At 33.5% G+C, this 26309-nt stretch overlaps 2 protein-coding genes across 11 annotated transcripts in view; both read right to left on the reverse strand.

The window, feature by feature from the left end:
- Positions 1-332: 332 nt before the first annotated feature.
- Positions 333-9673, reverse strand: LOC127798516 (lysine-specific demethylase JMJ31). Of its 2 annotated transcripts, none has more exons than XM_052332131.1 (15): positions 9508-9673; positions 9331-9408; positions 8430-8513; positions 8160-8330; positions 7626-7694; positions 7397-7523; positions 6028-6100; positions 5787-5903; positions 5280-5399; positions 5129-5150; positions 3807-3885; positions 3290-3615; positions 1492-1607; positions 1313-1406; positions 333-716 (listed from the first exon to the last, which is right to left on the reverse strand). In XM_052332131.1, exons 1-15 carry the CDS (start codon positions 9598-9600, stop codon positions 651-653), a joined length of 1635 nt encoding a protein of 544 aa, XP_052188091.1. In that variant the 5' UTR covers positions 9601-9673; the 3' UTR covers positions 333-650. The 2 variants fall into 2 exon arrangements, with proteins under 2 accessions (XP_052188091.1, XP_052188092.1); XM_052332132.1 differs by having other exon boundaries at positions 5129-5147; positions 9508-9671.
- A 13495-nt stretch (positions 9674-23168) lies between these two features.
- The window catches only part of LOC127797256 (uncharacterized), a 42359-nt gene continuing 39218 nt past the window's right edge, over positions 23169-26309 (reverse strand). For 3 of the 9 annotated variants that reach the window (XM_052329981.1, XM_052329982.1, XM_052329976.1), the window contains 5 exons: positions 25975-26118; positions 25680-25761; positions 24185-24267; positions 24028-24082; positions 23169-23799 (listed from right to left, as the gene is read on the reverse strand). In XM_052329981.1, coding sequence (XP_052185941.1) covers positions 23740-23799; positions 24028-24082; positions 24185-24267; positions 25680-25761; positions 25975-26118 — 424 coding nt within the window. In that variant the 3' untranslated portion in view covers positions 23169-23739. The remainder of the gene's footprint in view (positions 23800-24027; positions 24083-24184; positions 24268-25679; positions 25762-25974; positions 26119-26309) is intronic. The other 6 variants (XR_008022160.1, XR_008022161.1, XR_008022162.1 and 3 more) reach the window with 6 other exon arrangements.

Below are 26309 nucleotides of genomic sequence, written 5' to 3' on the forward strand. Positions count from 1 at the left end.
ACCTTCGATGTCCTCCTAGTTTAATGCATATAACAGTTTTGCTTTCAGCCTGCCACTAACTGCCAATGCTCTTGTTAGCTTGTACAACAATATATCAGATCTTAACTCCCTATTTTGCAAGGATCAAGGAAAGGAAAGGTCATACTTGCATAAGCGAACAAATAAAAAACAATAGGTTACTATCTCTGACCAGTGACCCGGACAAAGTTAACTTGCAAAAATATGTAATCTTCATGCCATAAAGGATTCTGCATGATAGGTGGTTTAAACTTATCCTTCCTCCTCTCTTCCATCAATAGCAAAAATTTGAGCTCCCTGGAAAAATTCCCATCTCAAGCTAATCTAGTCCTCATACCATTTTACTCTTTAACACTCCAAAGAAAATGAAATTACATGTGCATATGCATTTTTTTATTTACATGACAACATTTTATATTTCTCTCTGCCTTTCCTAACATAAACCCTACTCCAAAACATGGGGTCAAAGACTATATGGAACTTCTGTTATAAAATAAAGCAACAAACTCGCCATAAATAGGTATCATTACAAGAAACAGAGCCTTTGCACTTAATACGCGTATCAATATGCACCTTCAACATTGTTAGCTGGACAAATTGTCTTTACAAAGTCCATGTCAGTAGACGACTCGTCAAACTGATGGTTTTGGACCATCAAACCTAATCCCCAAGTATTGATGCAACACGTTCTTGAATGCCTGCCACATTAAACATTGGACGCGGAAATCTAGGATTCAGCTCTTCATATAAAACATACAAAGAAGAGAAAGAGCACCAAGTTAATCGAAACTTTTATCAACCAAAGGGACCATTATGATGTTCCGTAGGAACCCGCTATATGGTTTCCAATCTCTTAGACAAAAAAACACACACATATATATGTCTTTAGGCATGACAAGAAATATAATGGCTTTACAAAAGATATAATCATGGATAGAGATAATTGGAGAACAAGAGTTCATATAACTAAGCCCATCTAGTAGGATTAAGGCTTCTAACAATGATGATGACGATGATATGTCACCCCAAACTGAATTTATCAGTAAAAGTTATCAAAGTTGTTCATAAATTTAGTCCTTTGAAATGAAAGACCAATCATGGTCAGAGAAATCTACGCAATCAGATTAGCAATCAAGGAGACCAAATCTTTATGGTTTTTGAAACTTTGATAGCCCAACAGTTCAAATTTAAATGGTTACAAACTTGCACACTAGCCATTATATCTTAGAAACTTCAAGAAAACCAACTTGCATTAAACCCCACAGAAAGTTTAAAACATGAGGACAGGCATTACCTGACATGCAAAGGACTCTTTCCCCCTTAAAATTGCATCCATTGCAGCAAATTGGTCATCAAATGCACCATAAAAAACTTGGTAGAATTTATTACTGAAGATTTGGAAAATACACAAAAAGGTAAAGCAGAGTCCACTTCTTTAAAAAAACAAAAACAATGATTGATGTTAACATGTACCGATCTTCTTCAGCAGTCAGTTGATCCATCTGATCAAATTTCCCCGTGAGGACTTCTGCTCCCACTGGTGACAACAAGTGCAGAATCAAAGCCTCAAGAGTTCTTGGGAATTTTTGCTGAAAAAGAGCAAAAATGATGAAAAAACTATTAGTTCTCTTCAGATATTAGTTTGCTCTATATCATGTACTGGTTCACATGAAAAAAGAATTCACCGGGGCAACATTTACTAATGCGATAAGTGGAAATGCCCAATATGATAGAATTGGCACTTGAAGAAAGTGAAGTGGCCTTTCAGAATATAAGAAAAAAAAAGAAAGAAAAAATAAGAAGAAGAAGAAACACAGTGGTCTCAGGCCGAAAGGAAGGGAAGGATAAAACAAAACAAGAATAAAGCAAAGAACATCTCAGCATATAACTTCATTCAGATTCAAAACAAAGGAATTCAATTGAGCAGATGAGAATTGAAAGGGGCTTGTTCTTCATAAAGATGGGGAACCATCAACAAATAAGAGCCTAAACCAGCAACAACAACAATCACAAGCCTTAATCCCACTACATGGGGTTGGCTACATGAATTGCACACCTTCAACCATCTCTATCCATGGCCATACATAAGGCCATTATATCCCATATCATGCTAATGCAACCCTGAACTAGAAAAAGAACAAAACTGTAGGAATATTATCCATGCACAGAAGTGGCACCTGAATATCAAAAATAGGTATGACCAGAAGGGTTATGAATTATGAATCAAACACTTCCTAGAAAGAGCTGCCACCCATTAGGTGGCTGACACTGTACTAGCACGCCAATCCAATAAATTTATTGAAATAAACCCTAAAGTCGGAAACAAGCAAACAACACAATTTTCAAGATTTGAAAACATGTCAAGTATGCAGTGAGAATATATATAATTGAAATAAGGCAGTGGAGCTAGTAGTTATCCATACAATTCTTCTTCAGCTTTGTTCACTGAGCTAACAAATTGTTGTCAACATATGGACGGATGAACTTTGGCTTTGTTCTGGCAAACTGTTTTCTTTCTTGAGAGCAGATAACAAAATCAGTATGTTTCTGGAAAGTTTTCTGATAACACCCCATTTCTTTGAATTATTTCAAATTGTTTTATAATTCTTCCATTTTTATAAGTAAAATTTGGTATAAGATCCACAGAAGTCAGACAGGCTTGATAGGATGGGTTTGGTAACAAGAAAGTGCAAAAGCTGTTCCTGTCCCCGTTGAGCAGGAAAGCAACCATTTCTCTTCTCATGAATATGTTTTATGACAAATCAAAAAATGAAAATAAAAAAGTAAAACAGGGTGCTAGACTTCTCACTATTTTTGCATCTGGGAACACAAAAGCAAATATTGACAATCCCTACTTTCTAATTTTCCATCCCTTGGGGTTCACGTACATACATCTATATTTAACATATATTAGCCATATGGCCCAGATTCATGTACCGCTACTTTATGATTTCCACACTAATAGGTTTGTGCCATGTTCAGCCAAAATTTGTGTCCATAGTCACAGGACAGAAAGTTTTCAACTACAAATGCAAAGAAATGAAGTCCTTTGAAAAATAGAAACCCCTTTTAAGCCTGGGAATCCATTTCCCATACTTGAATTGCAATAATACACCAATAAGAACAGTAACCACACATCTCCAAGTAGCATACTACTGCTATTTTATTGCAAGCGTAAATGAGTCGACAAAAGAGAGCACTCCATTAAACATAAATCTAACATGGTCCAAACAAAATCAGAGGCAAGCTTTGAAGAACATCATAAACTCACCGCCATGGCAAGAAAGACATTTTGAAGGGCGAGTGGATGGAGTGTCCAAATAATAGAAGCAACTGGATCATCTTCAAGGCGAAGGAAATTCACTTTCACAGAGGTCATATGTTCATCTTTCTCTCTATTTGAGCCACCAGATGAGGTAGAATCCACTGGCTCACTTAGGTCAGCAGTATTAATACGGTCATGGACTATAGAAACAAGTTCATGAAGAGCCTTTAGTGTAAGAGGTTTCAGTTCATGCAACATAAGTTTCTCTTTTGGCCTTTTCCCTTTTGAATCCTTGCCTCCACAGTTCTGATCGCAATTACTATAACTCGCATCTGGCAATTAAGTAATCAAAAATATCATTGGCATAACATAATAAAAGGCAACTAGAATTTTTTGTTCCCACCAGGTCCAAACCGATAGGAGGTAATAATAAATCAGTTTGTCTTATACACATAATCTCATCTCAGGAACCCTGGCCCAGAACCAAATATTCCAACAAAATAAATGATAAACTTAATCTGACCTGGTTGTCCATCATTCAGTCTCTCAATCGTATTACTTAATGGTGCTGGTGCAGCAAGATCCTTATGCAGCAGTTCGTTCTGTCCTGGTTTTAAGAAAGTAGTCAAAATACCATGCTTATCATGCTTAAATTTAAACTGCAACCTGGAAAAGAAAGATGTAACTTGTAGCCTACTGCAAGTGGACGAAGAATTAAAGCTGATTCCTAATTTCCATAACTAATTCATGACGAGATCAAAGTTATCCCATAGTAAGTTCAGCTTTTGGTCATACTAAAAGAAAAAAAGAAAAGGGGAAGGTTAAAATATGATAGATGGGACTAAAAAAATACCATTTCATATTCTTTCTTTCTTATGCAACACTTATGTTTTTTGAAGAGCACTTAATCCACTCTCTCCAAACAATAAATTTGGAGGAAAAATGCTTGAGATTATATAACCACCCAAAAAATCAAGTTGACAGATTATTGGGGGCAACAATATATATAATGCCTTTTGATAATCAAAAAGCAGCAAGCCTAGAAAGGGAGGGAGAGAAGAGCATGCTAGTGGTATAGTTCATTATTGTGCCCCTCCATTGTGGCTAATGCCCTTCATATAAAGGTCAATAATCCAATTTTTTGGTCAATCAAAGAACAAGCCAAATATATTTGAACCATATCTAAAATGAGCTAAAACTCAAATGGGGTTAAACTATGCAACAAATAAGCCTTATCCCTTGGAGCTTATTCACATTGGACTACAAAGGGTTCCCACTCCAAGTCAAGTTCACCTCCCCCAAGTTATAACTGTCTTAATCCCCAATTTAAACCACAAAGATAATGATAATCCAATGAACTTAGGTTTGGTATCAAAGATAAGCCTATATATATTTGAGCCTTATCAAAATGAGCCATAACCTAAATCAGGTTAAACTACCATACAAGGAGCCTTATCCCTCAGATTTTATTGCTGGTCTTTGCATGTGTCCCACTTTTAGGTTGGCAGTTGACACAAACAACCATATCTGGAGGCGCCATGTTAAACACATCATAATCTGTACATGTTCCTATACACACCACTAATTTTCACATTACAAAATAACTAAAACACAATGTTCAAATTTCTTATTAATCACCAAAACTTCAAATAAATAGCACGTGAGGAGAAGAAAAAAAAAAACACGACACAGCACTGGCATAAAACTACTTTATAGGAAAGCCTTAGTATTCAAAACAGCTGTCACCTATCAGTGAGAGAGAAAGCAATATTGTTTTCTATGAAAGTGGGGCAGATGGATACAATAAACTATTTCTTGCGACAAATGATTGAGAAAGAAACATACCATGTGTTTGTCAATTAGCCTGCTTCAGGAAATTTGATGGGTCGATGAAAAACAGAAAGGAAGACGGAAATAATCAGTTTGAATTATCATAATAAATACCTAAACAGAAGGATGAGGGAAAAAAAATCAAATTATAAGATGTGACAATTACCTTCTCAGTATAATTCGCAAATAATATGCATCCATGTGTTCTAACATGCCAGAAATCACATTGGACCGCCACCAAAAGTTAACAGCAATGGTCAAGTCATCACTATCCACTTGATGAAACCTACAGTAATCAGGGATGGTAATGATACTTAGAAAACTTAAACGTGAGCAAAATGAAGTCCATGTCGAAGCATTTTTCATGTAGAATGAATTTTATTTAATTTGAGCAATGTATAGAATAAAACAATTCACTATATTAACAAATTTCCAAACCCATGCTTTATTTCTCCTGATTCGTTTCTCTCCTTTTTTTTTTTTTGGGGGGGGGGGGGGGGGGGGGGGGGAGTAGGTAAGAATCCAATCAATTCAACTAATACAAACATTAAACCCGTAGGTGTTGCATAGAGAGGAAGTGATATAAAGATGAAGAAGTAAGAATTTCATAGTCCCAGTTATTTTAATTTTCATTTAGAAATTGATGATTGGGAATGTTTTAACAGTTTCCTACCAGCCTTCAGGAATGAAGAGAGCATCGCCTGCATGAAGAACAACCCTCTGTGAATACTGCATTGACTGTTTTGCTCTTGGATGAACTGAAAGATCAGGGTTTTCTAAAGCAACAGCACTGAAACAAAAAACCGAGAACTCGAGATTACTATATAAAGAAAACCATCTATGAAACTGAGCTTAAATTATGAACATTGATTTTCTGCTCTCAAAAGAATGCACAGAAATAGGAAATAACATACCTATGGTTTGAGGCCTCCCCATATAAAGGCATTGGATACAAGGAGGAACTTGCAGAAGGGGGCCATAAAACAACTGGAAAGCACAGAAGTTGATCAATATATATATATATAAAAGAAAACTAGGTTACTATACTAACATCTTGAGAAGATTCCGAAGAGTAATTGGAGTGAAAGATTTAGCAGGCATTCAGCATCTGACAAAGTTTTTGCACTTCCATTTTCCCACAAAGTAAAAGATGAAGGATCTGTTTCACATCTTTAACTTTTTTACCCGCAAAGAAAATTGCACTCTTTATCAGAAAGACAAGGGATATTTTTTCCGCACTATAAAAAATGAAGTTGTCCTAATACCAAGGTTATAAAATCTGTTCCATTCTAGTCTGTACCGTACCTGAGATTCCACTCAAAAAGTAGAAAATTCAATTTCAGTCAGGGTAAAGTTGGTACCTGCTGATAATTGCATTTGGTTGGTAACTTAAAATTTTCCCATTTTTTTCTTCATTTTCAGGTCTCAATATCTGACAGCTTCACAACTCAAATTCTCAAACCCATGGATCTAATTTTGAATCTCAAAATCTCATATTACAACTCCGTATAGTTGCCTCCTTGTGTTTACATGTGTATGATTTGTGTACATTCATGGCACCAAGTGAAGTAAACTACACCCTCTAACTCTAAATGCTTTTTTTATAGGATATTTTGTTACCCAAAAGGCTACAGGTCTTATCATCTTCCAACATATAAGTATAATATGCCTGTAATGTCCCACTTTTTAAAACTCAATCTTATTTCCTCCCAAAAACTCCTAATTAAGAGGAGATTTAGACAATAGGAAACTCCTTCAGACATGTTAAAGGTCTTTTCTACGTTTAAGTTTACATAAGATACCTACAATTTTGAAGAACCCACACATTGATTACCATTGTGACTTTGTCTAATATTTGATAGCAGTCTACAACTCAAGAGATAACTCTACCTATCACACCTTATTTTTCTCTAGACCAATTTAAGTTTGCATCATTTCATCTTTATAATTATAAGAGAAAGAAAGGGAGGAAAAGGTAAGACACTAAACATGAGCAATATAATGCTCTTTTTTTCAATAAGTCCATCTTCCAAGGCTTTACCAAATTTCTAAAACCAAGAGAAAGCATATGTATCATAAAGCATATCACATGAAACAATCAAAAGGCTATAAGGACCAATTGTTTATCCACTTTATCACATCTATTAACAGAATGCTAACATCAGAAGTTCATTGAAAGAGAGAAATCGTCAAAAAGAAGATGTCTTTAATGAGAACTTGGGTGGAGCAAAAGAAGACTCAAACATCCAAGGGACAGTCTGATTAGATTATGAGATAGCAAACCTTGTTTGCAGCCAGCAACAACACACAGAAGGTTATGATGTGGATCATAATGAGTACTGGATCTGGATTGAGCACTATTCATCCACAAATTAATAGAAGCCAGTTCTTTTCTGGCCAAAAATGCAGGCTGTTGAAATTTATAAAAGTTAATAAGAAACACTCCAAAATGTCAAATTATAAACTCGAGTAGAGCGGTGAAAAACAAAATGATGAGAAGGGAACTACAGACCATTTGAATGTCTTCTCTCAATATTTCCAGTTGAACCCTTTCTTCCTTTTCAGTATTCATAATTGGCACCTGAATTACAAATAACCAATTATGAGTCTAAAATTAGTAGGCATAATTACTCCTAGCAAAACATGATAAGAATTTCCCATTTTCCCTAGGAAAGAAGATCTCCCACAAGGAGACCCTTTGGGCTCTGTCCCAAATTGAGTGAGAATTAAATTAGGGCGCATCATCCTTTTTCTAGTTGGAAATAGCATAGATAGTTTAGTTTAATGGGGGAATGGAGGAGGGCAACTACGTAACCAGTCTTCTTAGTCCCTCTCACTAGAAATTTCCCTTTTATCTTTACCAAATAAGATATCCAATGAACAGACCACATTGACCAAATAAAAGTGCAGGGTGGTTCATAGAACCTCCATTGATATGTGGTTGCATGCCTCTACAAACTCAATGCGTCTATCTTAAATCCCTCCATTGATATGGCAAAAAAGCTCAAATAGACATCCTTTATCTTAAATCCCTCTAAGTTGGGACCTGTGCTAGATACATTTGTTGAGGACCATCTCCAAAGAGAGCACAAACTTCCGTTGTAGCAGACCCTGCCAGCTCATGCCTTTCTGGTTTGGAAGTGACACTACCATCCTTGCCCAAGTTCTGAACATGTTCTTTACAATAAGAAATGAACATAGAGAACAGCAATGGAACCTACAGATTAGATTAGAAATACATAGATCAGGCAGGATCATCCACCAGAGCAATGAAAGGCTCCATATGCAGAACAAGCTTTAGAATAAACAAAATTACCCTCTCATGGCTTCTAATATCACCATAAAAGACTGGTGCAGATCTGGATCGCATGGCTTCCACAATTGAAGAACCTACTCGTTCCTAAATTCCAATGCATGAATAAGTAAGCATGAACAAAATTGACCCAGAAAATAAAAGCCAAGTTGATCGGTTATATAATTAGTTGGCCTATTGTATCTTCATCCGAGAGAATAATATGCAAATGAACATTTGTAAAGGCCCAGAAGCTAACTGGACAAGACAAGTGCACAACAAATGTCAGCCTCAAAGATGAATTCAATCAGGTCAAATGCAAACTACACATACTAAACAGTACTGTAAATCATACTGCAGTGGAAATTGTTTGTTTGGTTACACTTTGAAGTTTTAACACTACCATCTGAACACCAATCAATTATTTGCTTTCAATATGTACAGCCCAGAGGAGAGAAAATGCAGAATCTTGTCTTGTGTAAATCACAAAAAGAAGCCTCCAATAAACCATTATAACAAATAAGTACTTGTGTAAAAATTCACGTACAAACTTCAACAAAGGAATAATAAACATTGAGATACCACGTATCATATTAAATTAACCCATTACACTGTTATTTATAGTTAAAGAAATTGATAAGGCTTAAGCATGGCTCCACATGTGTAAATCTTAATTGATTCACCGTTTCCAACTTATAAGAGTTACACAAAGCCAAATTCTTCAAAGAAAAATGCACGTAAGTCAAGCTTGGAATTAGAACGAAGGCCAAGGAACATTCTCCATTCCTATTTACCAACAGCATAAAATCGCAATAAATCGGAGGTGAGAATTCAAGAAGAGAGAAAAGGATATTCCTGATTTCTCAAATCAATTATATTATACACTTAGAAAGTAATACGCTTACGCACTGATGTATGTATATACCTGCAAATAGTCAAGACCGCCATTGGAGGGGTTCCACGACGAGAAAGCTTTCCAAGTCTTTATGCAGCCAGTGAACACCTTTGGGGAAAAGATAAGTAAGAAATAGGTTATGGCTTGTTGCGAGCACTGCAAATATCAATAGAAAGAGAATAGGCGGTGAGTTGAATTTTAACTTACAGCGGGAACGTTTTTGGGCTCGATGTGTGAGGAAAACTCTTCGGCGTATGGGATTTCTTCAAATCTGCGAATTCGGAGAGACTCTTCCGCCATTCTTCTATTCTCCTTGGGAAGACGAAGAAAGGGCCGTACATTACTTCCTCAAAAACTTTTAAGAGAAATTTTCCACGTCAACTTTTGATATTTACTCTAGGCAGCAACACTTAATTATTTTCGATAGTTATTATTTTTCTAAAATATCCTCTCATTGCCGCACAGCTTGGTCAATTTTTTTCTCAAACCCTAATAACCCAATCGAATCCCCTGCTGTCCCATCATTGTCATTGAACTCGTCAATTGCCTTTTATCGGAGTCGAGATTGCAACTCTTTTATTTCATCTTGCCATTCGAATTGTCGATGACTACTATCGAGCTACTTATCTTGCTCTTCCATCGATGCTTTGTGAGAACGATGAAGACCCATTTCAAAATTGCAAACAAAATGTAAGCTTAGAGCTACGTTGCTTCAAAAAGGTAGGCATTCATCATTTTCAATTATGCATAAAACACTCAACATATTTGAATTTTTCACAACAATCGAATCCCAAGATTCGGAGACGGTCATAGCATCTGAATCCTAGGATCAAAGGCAAAACCACATAAGGCCAAGTGCCCTCATGGGGCTAGAATTTTTTTTTTTTAATTTTTTAGTATGCAATTTCAAATGAATTATTCAAGTCATTATAAAGGAAATATCAAGATATTGTAAATGCCATTACTTTACTGAAAATATACAAACAAAAACTCCAAATGATGAGACGTGTGAGATTTGTTTTTAAAAGAAGTTGTTCCTTTTAGTAAAAAAGCAAAATATTAATGTTCTCAATTTGGATAATGTTTTTTATACACTAAGGTCACTCATGGCGTAACATTGAAAAAATGACAAATTTGCATCACTTTCGCGTGGACTTGTTCTATACTATCATTGATATGCAACTTTAAGAATTGAATGATCGTTCTTATGAGATTAGCACTGAGTTACTTCTTTGTATGGTATGTTTATGCCCAAATGATTCATTCTCTATTTTTGACTCAAAAAAAAAAAACATTAATTTGTCTTGTTGAAAATTATCCTAAAGATTTTTCAAGAGTAGAGCTCATGGCACTTGATGATCAGTTTCAAACTTACATTTTTCATATTGGTTCCAACAAAGAGTTTGAAGAATTATGAAAACTCAATAAATTTGCACAGAAATTGGTTGTGACGAAAAAAATATAGTGTACCCATTAGTTTATAAATTTATGACCTTGACATTAACTCTTCCGATTACTACTGCTTCAGTTAAAAGAATATTTTATGCAATGAATACTGTGAAGAATCGATTGTATAATAGGATTGGAGACCAATTGATGAATGATAGCTTAGTTATGTATGTTAAAAATGATGTATTTAATAAAATTAATAACGAGATCATTATACACGTTATCAAAGTATGAAAAGTCATAAATAATAATTATAAAATATTTTTTATATTTTAATATTATTATTATTTTATTTTTGAAATTATATTTTTTGTATTTAAATTCGCCTCAATTGAATCAAAATCCTGGCTCCACCCCTGCCTAGGATTCGGAGACGTTGGACGCGTCCTAACCCTAGGATTCAGACTCCAATGAACGCATCTGAACCTTGGGATTCAAACGCATTCATAACATCGAAAAGTGGAACGCGTTCAAAGCTTTTGGATGTGCTCATTGCAGAGTCGGTCCTAGGTTTTCTAAGGCTTATGACAAATTTTTTCAAGTGTGCCCCTTTATACAAATTAAATAAAAAAAATAAAAATTATCATCTAATTAATTTTATTAAAATTATAAAAATTTACAAAAAATAAGGAATAATACTTTGGGGCCTCGTTAAAACCTTGTTTGGAAAAAACCCAATGGGACAAAATCCCAAACGAAAGAAAAAGAGTACTCTGAATTGTAAACATTACATTAAAAAACGAAAACTACATATTTGAGTCTACATGCTTCCTCCTGAATTTCCGTAAGCATTTCTTGATTTGATCAATTTTCCTTTCATCCTCCACAATTAATCGAAGCAAAAATAATCATCACATGTACCTAGAAAATAAAAATAGCAATGAAATCTCAACCACAAAACATAATTTAAAATGTTTTCTTGATGCACTTTTATATGCAAAATCATCAATTATACTATCATATTTAATGTTTTCTAACATATCATTTTCAGTGCATAATATCGCTAATCCATTTAGCCTATCTTGAGTCATGGTGGTCCGCAAATAAGATTTTAATAATTTTAATTTAGAAAAACTTCTTTCAGCAGATGCTACAGTCACAGGTATAGTCAATAATACCCTATAAGCAACCATTATATTAGGAAACATATCCATACTCTTTACAAACTCAAGAATTTTAATGGATGTCCATGGTTTATCTGTTTTATATGCTTCTTTTGGTAACATCACTTGGAACACCTGCAATTCTAAAAATAAGTCTCTTGCATCAACATCAGAAAACATCACCATGTTTTAAAGTACTTTCAAGATTCACACAAAAACTTTTCAATTCATCATCATGAAACGAAGTCAACTTTCCAGCATCAAATAAGAACCCAAAAATATATTCAAAACAATGCAATTGTTCAAACTTACTCTTCAATTCACCAAGAGAAATATCCATTATAACAAAAAAATAATCAGTTTTGATTATTGTTCCCTATCACTATTGGAAACATCATCAAAATTCCTTTTTTTACAAACTTGACATTTTTTTGGAAATACAGGCTCAATACCCATATCAAGGAAAATTTCTTTAACATCAATCATCGCAGAAATAAACTCATTTATTCTATAGTTTTCAAAAAATAAAACACGTCCTTCTAATTGTCTTCCAGCAGCATCAAGACGCATGTCTTCAGATTGTAACATTTTACTAAGTAAGTTAATCTTATGCAAAATGTCATGCCAAATAACCAAACTTAATATAAATTCAAAACTTGAAAGCTCTTATGATGCTAAACTTTGAGCATCCCTACTCAATTTGGCATCTTCACTATTTTTTGTTAATTTAAATAAAGCTTATCTGATTTGGGAAGCTTAAGATTTTATTGTTTTGACACTTTCAATGTGACTTTCCCAACGTGTAGTTGACAATGATTTCAAAGTCAAACAATCTATGTAATCAATTAACACATTCCATCGCTTTATTGAATTAGAGAATACCGTATATATGCATTTACATGCTCCAAAAAAAAGATTTTATTACTTTAACATGTGAGTTGGCCATATTACAAACTATTAACTTGAGACAATGAGAACCACATGGCATGTAAAATGCTCTAGGATTTATATCAAGTAATATTTTTTGTACACCTAGATTTTTTTTCTTTTATATTAGAGCCATTATCATAACTTTGTCCCCTCACATCATCAATATTAAATGTAAGAGACTCAATTACATTTTGCAATTCATTAAAAATTTCTAATCCAGATGTATCTTCCACATTTAAAAACTCTAAAAAGTACTCTTCTATATTTATTGGAGTACTTGAAACATCGATACACCTCAATATTAAAGTCATTTGTTCTTTGTGACTTGTATCAAGAGTACAATCAAGAATGACTGAAAAATATTTAGTTGTTTTTATTTTTTCAATGATTGCATGTTTAACATTTGATGCTAAAATAGCTATCAACTCATTTTGAATTTTATGACTAAGATAATGATAATGAATCTTCTTATATTGAATGAGTCGAAAATGGTGTTGCATTACTGGATCAAACTATGCAATCATTTCAAGTCGGCCTAAAAAGTTACCATTACCATCTTCATAATTTTTTTCATTTGTTCCACGAAAAGCCAAATTATGTATAGCAAGACATTTCACAACAGCGATGATTCTGACAATAACATTTTTTCAGTGTAATGTATCTTTCTTGATTAACTCTTGTAATTCTATATCAATTGTTTGATTTGTTTTCAATCTAATTTGCAATTCAATATAAGACCTCAAGTTAGTGAGGTGTTCAATACTATGTTGTTTAAGCTTCTCACCAAGATGTTTCCAATCTCTAGTTCCTTCACTAGTTAACTGACTTATAGAATTCATTGTTTTAAACAATTTACAACATAAACAAAACATTTTATCCAACTCTTTTGAGTACACTAGCCATTTTCAATCCTTAGTTTCCCCATTTGGTAACATACGAAGATAATAATTTGAAGAAAAATGTCTATTGTGTTCATCCATGGGGAATTTGAGATTAGTTTCTCTTATGGGACTTTTTTCTACAAGTAAATCTCTCATTTTTGCATCAAGATTATCCCAAACTCGTGGATCATAAATGTTCAAATCAAATCTTGTTTCGGGACATTCATTTTCATGGCAAGGTTCATCAATATTTTCATTTTTCTCAAGAAAAGGTTCATCAATATTTTCATTTTCATCTAGATCACCAATTTCTTCATTCACTTCATTCTCATTTTCTACTAATTCTTCCAATTGAATTGGTTGTTCACATTCATTTGGTAAATCTTCATCTAAATTTTCAAGTGAAGCATTGATTTGTTTAACAAAATATTTATTCAAAGATCCTCTTAAACTTTGAGCAATTTCTTCTTCTTTTTTCTTTCTTTGTCTCTTGAGATTTCTGGAAAGTTGTTTCTTAGGAAATATTTTTTAATTTTTATAATAAACACAACACAATAAAAAAAATAAAAAACTAATTAACAAAGAACAATAAAACCTAGATTTTGAGCATATTTTCTTCCACTTAAAACTTCCAATTATAAAGAACAAGAATCCCAATCAAGTTTTCTATTGAATCAAATAATAAAGAAGAAAAAGCAAATAATAAAGAAGAAAATGTTTATACAAAATAATTCAAATATAATACAAAAAAAATATAAACAATAAACATAAGTTCAATAGTGCATTCAAACAAATATAAACATAAATTTCACTATGCATTCAAATAAACCTATGAATTAAATTAATAAATCTATAAGTAAATAAAAGAATAACTAGTGTTCATAATTTATAATTTTCAAGTCAAAGCCAAAATTCCAAATTAGTTATTAACTTTAAGATGTTCACAGGCTTTAATGCAATATGCTATATTATTGATATGAATAATTTTGCAAGCACCAGTTTTGATATTGGTAGACTAAATAAAAGAAAATTTCAAAGACTATTTCCTTATATGCTTGAGGTTAATAACACTTAAAGAAACCAAATTCAAACAAAAACCCAACAAATCGAGCGTTGGGCAGTAGAGGAGAAATAACAGAATAAGGACAATTTTCTAATATAAAACACTATGTAATAGTAATGAACACACACATACAGTAATGAATAAATATATATAGAGAGAGAGAGAACAGAACATACACATAGAACACACACACACAGTCACATACAATAATGAATATATATATATATAGAAAGAGAGAGAGAGAGAGAACAGAACACGCACACAAAACACACACACACACACATACAGTAATGAATATATATAGAGAGAGAGAGAGAGAAAGAGCGGCAGCAATCTGAAAATGAGTGAGCGACGGCAACAATCATTGAAGAAACGACGGTGAGGCTAGCACCAAGAGCAGCAACTTAACCGAGCGTTGGGCAGTGGAGCAAAAACAACTAGAAAAACGAAGAAGAATAAGAAGAGAGAAAAGAGGGAAAATGGGCATTGGGCAGAGGTCCTTTCGGGATGCGTGCGACGACAGCCATTGGAAGCAATTTCTTTTGTTAATTTTTTTTTTTAAGTTTTTATACACATATATACATAGGCTTAAAAAAAATTTTGCCCCCCCCCTCAGTTGTGGGCCCCGTGTAGCCCTGGCCCAAGGCCGGCTCTGGCTCATTGTTTTCTGCTTCTTGTATCAACTCTTGTTTCTCTGTATTTCAGAATGAGTCCTTCATACCTATGGGAAGTTCTCCTGGTTAGTCATTTTAGTTTGGAATGATTTAATAATTTGTCTTCATGGTTTTATTTTATCTATGATTGTTGATTATCCTATTCTCTTTGTAGAACCTAAATTTGTAATTAATTATCTTCAAAGCTTGAAATCTACTAAGGATTCATTGAGATAGTAGGTTCGTTCTATTTTAAATCTTTTCTTAGGCTGGATAAGAAATTAGATAAATCAAATAAAACTTCATACTCTATTTCCTCGCTTTCTATCAAGTAGAAAAAGCAAAAAAGAAGGAAGCTGGATTCATTGTAACTTTTGCAAAGCAGGAGCATGAGATAGTTGAATTGAATGTGAGCGACTTGTTTTGCCCTTCAAATTTTATTATTGTTTTTTCTTTGCATGAATGTAACTTAATGTTCTATATTGTAGTAATGTAATTAGTTTTTTGATTGGCATGTGTTCTGTTGAACATGCATCGAGTATGGTTTGACCATCGACAATGGTTCGACTACCTCCAGCACCAGTTACAGATCCACCACATGTCAGTTTAGATCCACATCCTCAGGTTCTAGCTACCCAATGAGAGACAAGGAAAATGAAGAATGCGTAGTAATTTTTTGTTGTAAGATGGAAGACTTATATATATTTGGAATACTTACACATTTGGTTTTAATCATCAAATTTGAGTTTCATAAAGAATCCATGTTAGTAGCAACATTGTCAAAATGCATTATTTTATTTGTCCACGTTATAACAATTTTTTTCTTATAATTATTCAACCATATCTTTCTCACATAATCAAATGCATTCTCATATGCATGGACTTACGTTTTAATTCTCCTATTGCTTCTTCTCTCTTTTTTGATAGTCTATATTTCCCACTCTATTCACAAGCAAGACGAACTCTAGGTTTCCTTCTGGAACACTCACATTTAGAGCTCTTTATCACAATAACAATTATATTTTCTTTTCTAACTTTCTTAACCCATCCAATAAGTGATTTTCTACGGCTAAAAAGCTAAGAAAGAAAAACTAAATTAATATATGAATTGATACATTTGTCTCAAGTCAAAATAATAATTAAATCAAAGTTTAACACTGATGGTTCATACCTCATTAGTAGTAAAAGGTTGAATAACATCAAATGACTTCTCAGATGCCAAAGCGATTTCATTCTCTAAATTTTCTTGATCATTCTCATATTATAAAAAAAAAGAAACAAGAGAGGAAAACAAAAAATAGAAAGAACTAGAGTTCAGGAGAAAGCAAAACTCCGAAACTCTAGAGTGTGGGAGATATACTTTCTCCCTAACTCATTTCTCCCGAATTCTAAGGTTCGGGAGGAAGCATATCTCCTGAACCTAGGGTTCGGGAGGGAGAAGCAAACCTCTCAAACCCTCTAGTTTGGGAGAAAAAAAATCTCCCGAACTCTCCAACTCGGTAAGATAATAAAAGAATGCTTGCGAAATGGCGTACCTCAACCAACGACAAGAGTGCATTTTCAACCGATTTCCACTGTTGTTCTTCCAAATCGTTCTCTTCCTCATCCGACTCCTCCCATGTCATCACCATTTGAGTGTAATCATCTATGGCACAAGTCACTCTAGCATGAAAGAAAAAATGAATAGAGGAAAAATAATGGAGAAAGTGACTGTGATTGTAGGTGAGTTGTAGTTGCATATTTAGAAGAATAGAGGGTAAAACGGGTTTTCATTTGAAATCATTTTAGTCATATTAAATTTTACTAAAAAGTGGGTGTGAAAAACAAAAGAAATGTTTGCAAATACAATTTTTCAAAACTTAATTCACTACCTCGACGAGTAGAGTAGGGTAAATTACACATTCACCCTTTACTTTCTCAATTTTACTTGCCAATTCGTGCCATGTTAACAAAATTTACAGCAAGAAACAAAGAACGAAGTCTTCGTGTTTTTCACGATATTTATTATTATTAATTAAAAATTTATTAATGATTATTAATAATTTTTTAATTATTAATATTAAAAGTCACACAAAACGTAAAATCTTAGGTGGTGTTCTCTTTGTGTTTTAGTTTTGTGTTTTGAGTTTTGAATTTATTTTGAGTTTTGTATTTTGAGTGTGTTTTGAAATTTTTGAAAATGCATTCTTTTTATCATTCTGAAAAATTATTTCTCAAAACAGAAAACTAGAAAACGCGTTTGCTTTGAAATTTCAAAAACGGTTTTTTTTTGTTATCATGATATTTTATTTAATAAATTATTAATTTGATTCAAAAATTTTAAACTATAAAATAAAATTCAAATAAAATAAAAAAAATCAACAACCTTAGAAATATCATTTAAAAAAATTAATACAAACAAAATATATCACATATTCAGTTTAATAAATAAATAAAATTAAATAACACAAAAAAAAAATCAAATCAGCCGCAACCCATCTTCTTCGTCTAGTGTTTTCTGTGGGGGGAGGGATGCTGGTCGCGGTGGCAATGGCAATGAGGGGCGTTGGTCGTGGTACTGTCACGATGGCGATAGGGGGCGTTGGTCGCGGTGGCAGTGGCTGTGGGGTTGAAAGTGGCAGAAGGAGGTGCTGGTAGCGGTGGCTGTGGGGTTGAAGGTCGATAACGGTGGTTGCGGTACTGGTCGCGGTGGCGTTGAGGGGTGCTGGTCGCGATGGCGTTGAGGTGTGCTGGTCGCGGTGGTGGTGGAGTTAATGGTCAACGACAGTGGCGGTGGTGATGGCTGTCGATGGCCAGAAGAGGAGAGGAGAACAGAGAGAATATAAGGGGAGAGAGAGAGGGGGGAAGTGGGTCTACGTGTGCCTGCGGGGGTGGGGGGCCTGTTTTCCACGTTTTCATTTGTTTTGTATTTTCAGTGTATTTTCACTGAAAACGCCCAAAACAACAAAATGTTGTTTTGAGTTTCCTTAACAAAATTTTTAGTTGTTTTTGAAAACGCATTTTGAAAAATAACAAAGAGAACGCGTTTTCAATGTTTTCAAAAACAGAAAACGGCCTGAAAACGGGAAAGAGAACAGGCCCTTAATGACTAAATAACATCTCAGATATGTGATATCCCAAATTTGGCAATCTAAGAATTGGAAGAATGGAAGGTCGATACTCAAGTTATAGAAAGACAATTTGTAAGGATAATCGCAAGCCCTAATAGGCTTTTTGGTTCTAAGGCCATCTCCAACGGACAACTATTTTGCTTGCCAAAGTGTGGAATAGGGAGCCAAACTCCAAAATTGAGCTCCAATAGAGCTCGTCAAAGCTATTTTGCCTTACCAAAAAATTGGCAAGTTGGAAATCCCTTGTAACATCTCGTTAATGGCTTTAATGTAGGTTAATGGTAGCATTTCTTTTGTTGTGTGGATATGTCTAAGGAGGAAAAGAGTGTAAATGGCAAGGAAGTAAGAAGAGAATGAATGAAATAGGCCAAAAGCAACATTTGTCGACTAGCCAGGGGCAACTGTCAATCATTTTGGCTCAAAGGCCACTCTCAATGGACATCCCTCCCTACATGTGGTGATGAAAATCTCCTCGCCATCTCTCCCTCACCCCCCAAAAGCCATCAACGCTAGAAGAAAAAGAGCCATTGCGGGCGAAGGTGAAATCGGTTGGCAAAGAGACATTAAAGTGGTAGCGAAAGTATATCCGGCGAAGATAGTAAGAGAAAATGAGTTGCAGGCACAAAACAGGGACCAGCGGAGGCGAAGGCGAATGCGGTGGAATGGTTGTGATGTGAGGAGTAAATTAAGCAACAAATAGGTTTGTTAGATTTTGGGGAATTTTTTTATTTATTTTTGTGTTGAATGATTGATATTGTATATTTGGTTATTGATTTTTATATTTAATTATTAATTTTGTATATGTATGTATTTGATTATTTTTGTATATTTAATTATCAATTTTGTTTATGTGTATATTTAATTATTTTGTGTATTTGATTATTGATTTTGTATATGTGTGAAAATTATAGAAAAGATAAAATAAATAGAATTAAAGTTCATTAAAATAAATAAATAAAATATAAAGTGAAATAGAGAAGAGAATAAGGAGTGTGGTTGAAGCACGCATAGTTTTCGAGCCAAAATAAAAATAAGGAGTGAATTATTTATAATATAATAGGGAGTGAAATAAGGAGAAGAGTTAGAGATGGCCTAAGAAATTAAACTATTATCCTATTTTTAGGTAGTGTCGGCTCAAGGCATAGGATACTAAGGTCTATGCTTAGGGCCCAAAAAAAAGAGAAGAATAAGAGACCCAAGATGGGAAGAGACACTAGAGAAAGAGAGAGGAAAGCCAAAGGAGACCAGCAGATTTTAGAGGAGGCACCGAAGACTAAGATTGTTAAACTTGAGATTTTACAGTAGAATCGAAAGAGAGTCCATAAAATCGAATTGTAAATTCATATCGTAAAATTTTATAGACAAATAAAAATATCATTTATTGTATGTAAATATATATTCATAATAACATAATTTTATAAAAAAATATATTAATATTACTTAATAACATAATTATTACAATTTACAACATAATGTGGATTCAAGTAATATGCTACATCATGTAATGGCCTATGCAATTAAAGTTCTCATCTTTCGTAACAATTTTCAAAATTAACTCAAAACTACATCAAACAATCATAAAACTCAATAAATAGGTGTATGTAAAAAAAAAAAAATACTGTAAAATGGTAAAATAAAACCATATATTTAGTAACTTACTTTTTATTTGCGTTGTCAAAATTAGCTTTAATTTTCTCTCTAGCATGATCCATCTCCTCATAAAGTGTTGAGTTTGCCTAGAGTTTATGCAGTAGAAGATACGTCAAGTGTTGAAGATTATTGGTTGAAAGATTAGAACAATTAGGACTAAAATACCAAGTGTAATTACTTAATAAATTATAATATTTAGTTACATTAGGATGTTCGCCCTTTCTATAAATAAGAGGGTATGGGAGGTAGTCGATTTTCATTCTGAGAGAGCTTTTAATATTGTCTATGATTGAGTGTTGGGTTTCCATTCTTGAGAAGAGACAGACGGGTTTTAGTCCTATGTATTCTTGGGAGAATGTGTGCATGTACTTGAGGATATAGATGAGAGTTTAAAGACTTGATGTACTGATCGGTTTCATCCTAATAAAAGACTGCTCTATGTGAGTGTTGACTACTAGATGTACGTTTGTCAAAGACATTTCGAATCAGAATAATTCTTGACTCTTGTTGGTTTGTTTTATCTTCCTGTATTTCTATTTTATTTCTATTTTGTCTATTTTCTTAATCAATTTCTAAGTTATGTGAGTGTGTAAGAATTTTAGGCCCTATTTGGTAGCCTTTTTTTTCTTGGGAAAACACATTTTTTCCACCCAATTTTTCATTTGTGTAGTGTTTAACAGCCAAGTTTTTTCAGGGAATTCATTTTCCAATTTCTTGTCATGTGATGGCATTTTCCTTCAAATCATGGAAACCAAATTCCTTGGGGAGAGGAGCTCCAATTTTCCAGGCAATTGAAGGAGCAACCCATTGTGCTGCTCCCGTCTTCATCTTCTTCAACTTCAAATTTGCAACGAGAGATGGACAGAAAGCCAACGAGAGGGAGAGCGAGAGAGAAAATATATATGTATATTTGTATCAAGCGAACGAGAAGGACAGAAAGCAAATTTGCAGCAACTCACTGTGCTTTTCGTTTTCATTATATGTATGTATATGTGCGTATATATATGTATCTGTGTGTGTATATATATATATATATTTATGTATATATATGTTGTGTGCGGGGATGCTGTGTGCGAGTATATATGTGTATGTGTGATTGTGTATGAATATATATGTACGTATATATGTGTATTGTGTGTGTGTATATATATATATTTATGTATATATATGTTGTGTGCGGGTATATATGTGTATGTGTGATTGTGTGTATGAATATATATGTGTGTGTATATATATATGTGTCTTTGTATATGTCTCATTCAGTATTTTTCAATACATTTTCACTATTGAATTCCATGAAAAATGTGTCATTTTTTATAAAAAAATAATGCCTTTCAAACACAAAATGTCAGGAAAATGATCAAATTCTATAAAAAATATTACTAATCAAACATCAAAAGATGGAAAATAACATCATTTTCCAGGTAGAAAATTATACCAATCAAACAGTTTAAACTTCTAATTTTTAGAAATTCATTTTCTTTCCACCAAAATTCCATCATTGCAATCAAACGCACCCTAGTTGAAAGATTAGAACAATTAGGGCTAAAATATCAAGTGTAATTACTTAGTAAATTAGAGGGCTTAATTGTAATATCTCAATAATATTTAGTTACATTGGGATGTCCACCCTTTCTATAAATAAGAAAGCAAGGGGAGGCAGTCAATTTTTATTCTGAGAGTGCTTCTAATATTGCCTATGATTGAGTGATGGGTTTCCATTCTTGAGAAGAGAAAGACGGGTTTTAGTCCTGTGTATTTTTTGGAGAATGTATGCGTGTACTCGAGGATATAGATGAGGGTTTAAAGACTTGATGTACTGATCGATTTCATCCTAATAAAAGACTGCTCTATCTGAGTGTTGACTACTAGATGTAGGTTTGTCAAAGACATTCCGAATCAAGATAATTCTTGGCTCTTGTTGGTTTGTTTTATCTTCCCGTATTTCTATTTCTATTTCATTTCTATTTTGTCTGTTTTCTTAATCAATTTCTAAGTTATGTGAGTGTGCAAGAATTTTAGTGGAATTCTCTTTGGATTTGATTTTCGATTGACAGTTTTAAATAACAACATAAAGAAAGTTTATAGCTGATTTATCATCTGAATCGAAGAAGTTTTATCAAAGAAATGCTGCTTAACTGCTTCATGCCAAGAGCTTGCTTGCAATCAAATCGTGAAACTCAGAAGAAGTACAAATTATGGTGAGATTGACATTTGACTGGAAAGGAGAAGAAGAAAAGAGGAGATTGGCAGGAATTTGCAAAGCTTCTTTCTCGCCCGCCGTTGCTAGAATGCAGATCTAATATCAATCCATAAATTTTGAATAGAATAATAATAATAATCCAATTCAAATAATGGAAGAGATTAGAGATGGCATTTTTACACTTAATCCAAATTTTAGTAGGTTAGGTCCTGGATTTGTCTTAATGTTATTCTATTTACAAATAGCTCATCTCTAATTATATAATTTTTATGATTTATCATTTATGTGATTGGATTATTACCATTAAAATAATATTATTTTGAGATAAATTAATATAATCAATTTTTTTTTTTAAAAATAGATCAAATTCATAATATTTTATAATAATTTATTCTCTTAAAATTAAATCAACATGCACAATAACATATTTCACATTATCTAAATCCTCTGCGTAATTAGAGCATATAGTTACCACAAATTTGGTTACTCTCTTCTGTACTCTTTTGGCAAAACTTCATAGGGATGTACGCTTTTTTTCGTTTTTTATCTAGGACAAGCATAAAACAGTATTTGGTTGATTTTTTCGTTTTCAAAAAAAATAATAAATAAATTTAGACATTGGTTACCATCCAATAATAGGCTGTCATGCTTCCACATCTTAAATATCATTTGTGAAAAATAAACTTTATTTTAAAATTTAAAATCACCAACTGCAATGGATATTTAAAATAGGGATACATAGCAACGTATTATTGGATAGTGATAGTGACAGTGATAGAAGGTGATATCACCCTTTATCCCTAACAAATCAGAGCCAACACATTCATATGAAAAATGTGTATATATTATATACTGTATCTAAGGTCAAATACACACTTTTACTGTAGCAATATCATCTATGCCTATGTTCACTCTAGCTAAGTTAGGGGCACCAAAACAAAAACAAAAACAAAAACAAAAACGAATACGAGGTTCAATATCTTATGCCAAAGGATTTACACTAGACTACACAAGTTCCTCTTTATGTCAAAATTCCAGCTGATATAATTTCTTAGCGGTAAGTTCACGAGAAGATGGTAATTGCGGTAGAACCAAAGCATACCACCCCAAAGTTCTGGAATCTGGATTAAAAGCAATACTTCAAATTCTCCAGCAGCTGCTCCGATGTGTAACCCATATTGCAGCAGTCCCCCCTTGGACGGTTCCCTCATGCTCATCCCAGGAAAAATCTGCTTTAGAACCTCAAACATCACGGCAAAAATAATTTTATGATTGAATAAATGGTCGTATTAAAGTAGGACAGTCTCCTATATTAGTTAGTACAGAAAATAAACACCTTTGCCACATACAAGTGAGAATGCCTGACAAGTGGCATAAAACTGCAGCATTCCACCATCTCATCCTTGGGGCTGGAAATACGGATGTTGTAAAGCCTCGTCAACACTTAACCGATCATCCTAGAAATTTTGAAGCAATTAGACCACCATTATATACAAATATAAGTGTATGCAGCACAACTGGCATTCATTTGGCTAGAAGGGCCAAATTGAAGCCAGCAAATATAAAATTTATTTGAGTTACTGCCAGGTATTGAAACACCACGAGGAGGTAACAGAAGACATAGCAAATATTGAATAATGACAACTAATGGCATCCAACATCTAATCATTGTTACCACAACTTACAGGATCCCAAACTAATAATTGGCGCACTAGTCGCAGAGCCCAAACATTAGGAAACCTGCATAAATTGAAACAAGCGTGTGATAAAGCAAAATTAGCACCATCTAAAAGGTGTATTTATCATAAATTAAAAAAAAAAAAAAGTGTGTTGGAGGCCAACCCTATTTTGAGAGGATCTCGATTCTTTATTTGTTGAGAGAAATACTCTTCAGAGCATTTCCAAGAAGCGGGTGAAACTGCATCCTGATTTTAATCAATAAACTTGTGTTAGTACGTGTGAAAAACAATATCTCCATAAGAATACCTCATCCTTTCTTAGCAACAGGAACAAACTGCCAGAAAATATTTTAAAATCACGTGATCATAATTATTATATTTCTGCTCTGTTTTGAATGCTGCTTTATAAAATTTTTGCGTTGTTAGAAATTTTTTCATTCATTCAAATGCTCCTATTAAGATACTTGTCATTCTATGATACCATCAGCAAACCCCAGAATAAATGAATAATCATCTTTCTTGAAGATACTGAATCCTGTAATATTCTCCTGAAGTTCTCAAACTGATTAGATGTAATATATAAAGAGTCTAATTTTGACCTTAGTATAAACAAAGTTTATGCTAGCAGGCCACCAGAATGTGACCACGTGTAGCCATTTTACAGGAGAAAGAGAGAGATGATTGAAAAGAAAATGGCATTTCCAAGTTTCCTTGTTTCCTAAGGTTACCAAAGAATATGTATATAGTATAAATAACAATAGATTATAAAAAGTACAGAATCCCCTTGTATAAATTTGATTTAATCTTTTTTAAGTTTTACTTGAATATCTCAAGATGAAAATCTTATTTGATAATGGTGCATATTCAGGTTTCATACTAGAATAAAAAAAAAAAAAGAAAGGAACAGACTGGTAATAAAAGTGACATTCCTGTCTTGCAGTTCTTCCAACGAACAAAAAAATGCTTGTACTAATAAGAAGAAGGGACCACGAAGGGTTCTAATAGATAATCAGGCTTTATGAAGTAAATAAATATGATTTGTAGGATATGAGTCCCCTTTTCTTGTCTTGGAGAAATTTTGACGGCTTAAATTCATAGATTACTTAAGTTATAGCTACATTTTCATTTTTGACCTTTTTTTGTTACTATAATCATTGGTAATTTGTTCCTGTTTTTCATCACTGTTACAGTCACTCTTTTGGTACTTTTTGATACTATCATTGTTTAATAATACTATCATTACATATAAATTACAGTTAAATTTTCATTCTTTACCCCTTTTTTTGTTATTATAGTCATGGTTGTTGCTTTTTTTTTTTTTTCCATCACTGTTATAGTTACTTTTTTGGTACCAAATAATTTTTGATGCTATGGTCGTTTAATAATACTCTAATTATATACTCATTTTATCAACTTATCATCAAGATTTAAGATAGATGAATTAAACATAGCAAACTCATCTAGAGGTATGTGTTATGAATGTTCTATCAATTTGACTTGCCCTGGCTTGCCCCTAAGAACCATCTTTTGGCTGTCCCTGATTTGCTCTCCATTTGATACATGTTGACTTTGTGAAACACATTCTAAAGCAGAAATGAAATTCTAGGGAAGCAGATTCTAAAATAGAAATAAAATTCTATAGAAGATGGTTAACTCACCCCACCCTTCATACGCAAACTGCGATGGTTTTTTGAGGAACTTCCAGGAATCAGGATGCACAATTCCATAAGCGATCGAAGTCTGGCACCAAAAGACAGCATCAAAAGTCAACCAAAAGAAGGATGGCATTTGATATTAGGTGTAGTTGAGCCACGAGGTCATATATCCTTATGAGACTCCATCTCTAATCAATGTGGGACGTGGCATAAATTATTTCCCAAACCTTTACTGAGGAGAAGAAAAAGCATACTAAACCATAATTAGAGATGTTCCAAAATTTTTGTCAGTACTCACTTATGGGCAAGCTCCTTCAATCCTTCATTCCAACCTTCAAGATGCTGGTCCAAAAGAGCACGTGCCAAAGTGCTTATCTGAAACACATCTGGGGATCCTAAAATCAATTCTAGGAAAACAACACCTGTGCTCCACATATCATACCTATCAAACAAAGCAAGTAGTGCCCGCAGAAAATCAGACAGCCAAATATAAAAGAGAAGTACACTACTTCGAAAGTAGAGAAGCATCCATTCTTTCCTTAATTTGAAATTCTCCCTTAAAATTTCAGGGTTTGTAGCTAAAGTGCTGAATAAGAACCAATATAGCTAAATCTTTAGGTTAAGAACTTGACT

This window comes from Diospyros lotus, chromosome 3, assembly GCF_014633365.1.
Source record: "Diospyros lotus cultivar Yz01 chromosome 3, ASM1463336v1, whole genome shotgun sequence".
Taxonomy (NCBI): domain Eukaryota; kingdom Viridiplantae; phylum Streptophyta; class Magnoliopsida; order Ericales; family Ebenaceae; genus Diospyros; species Diospyros lotus.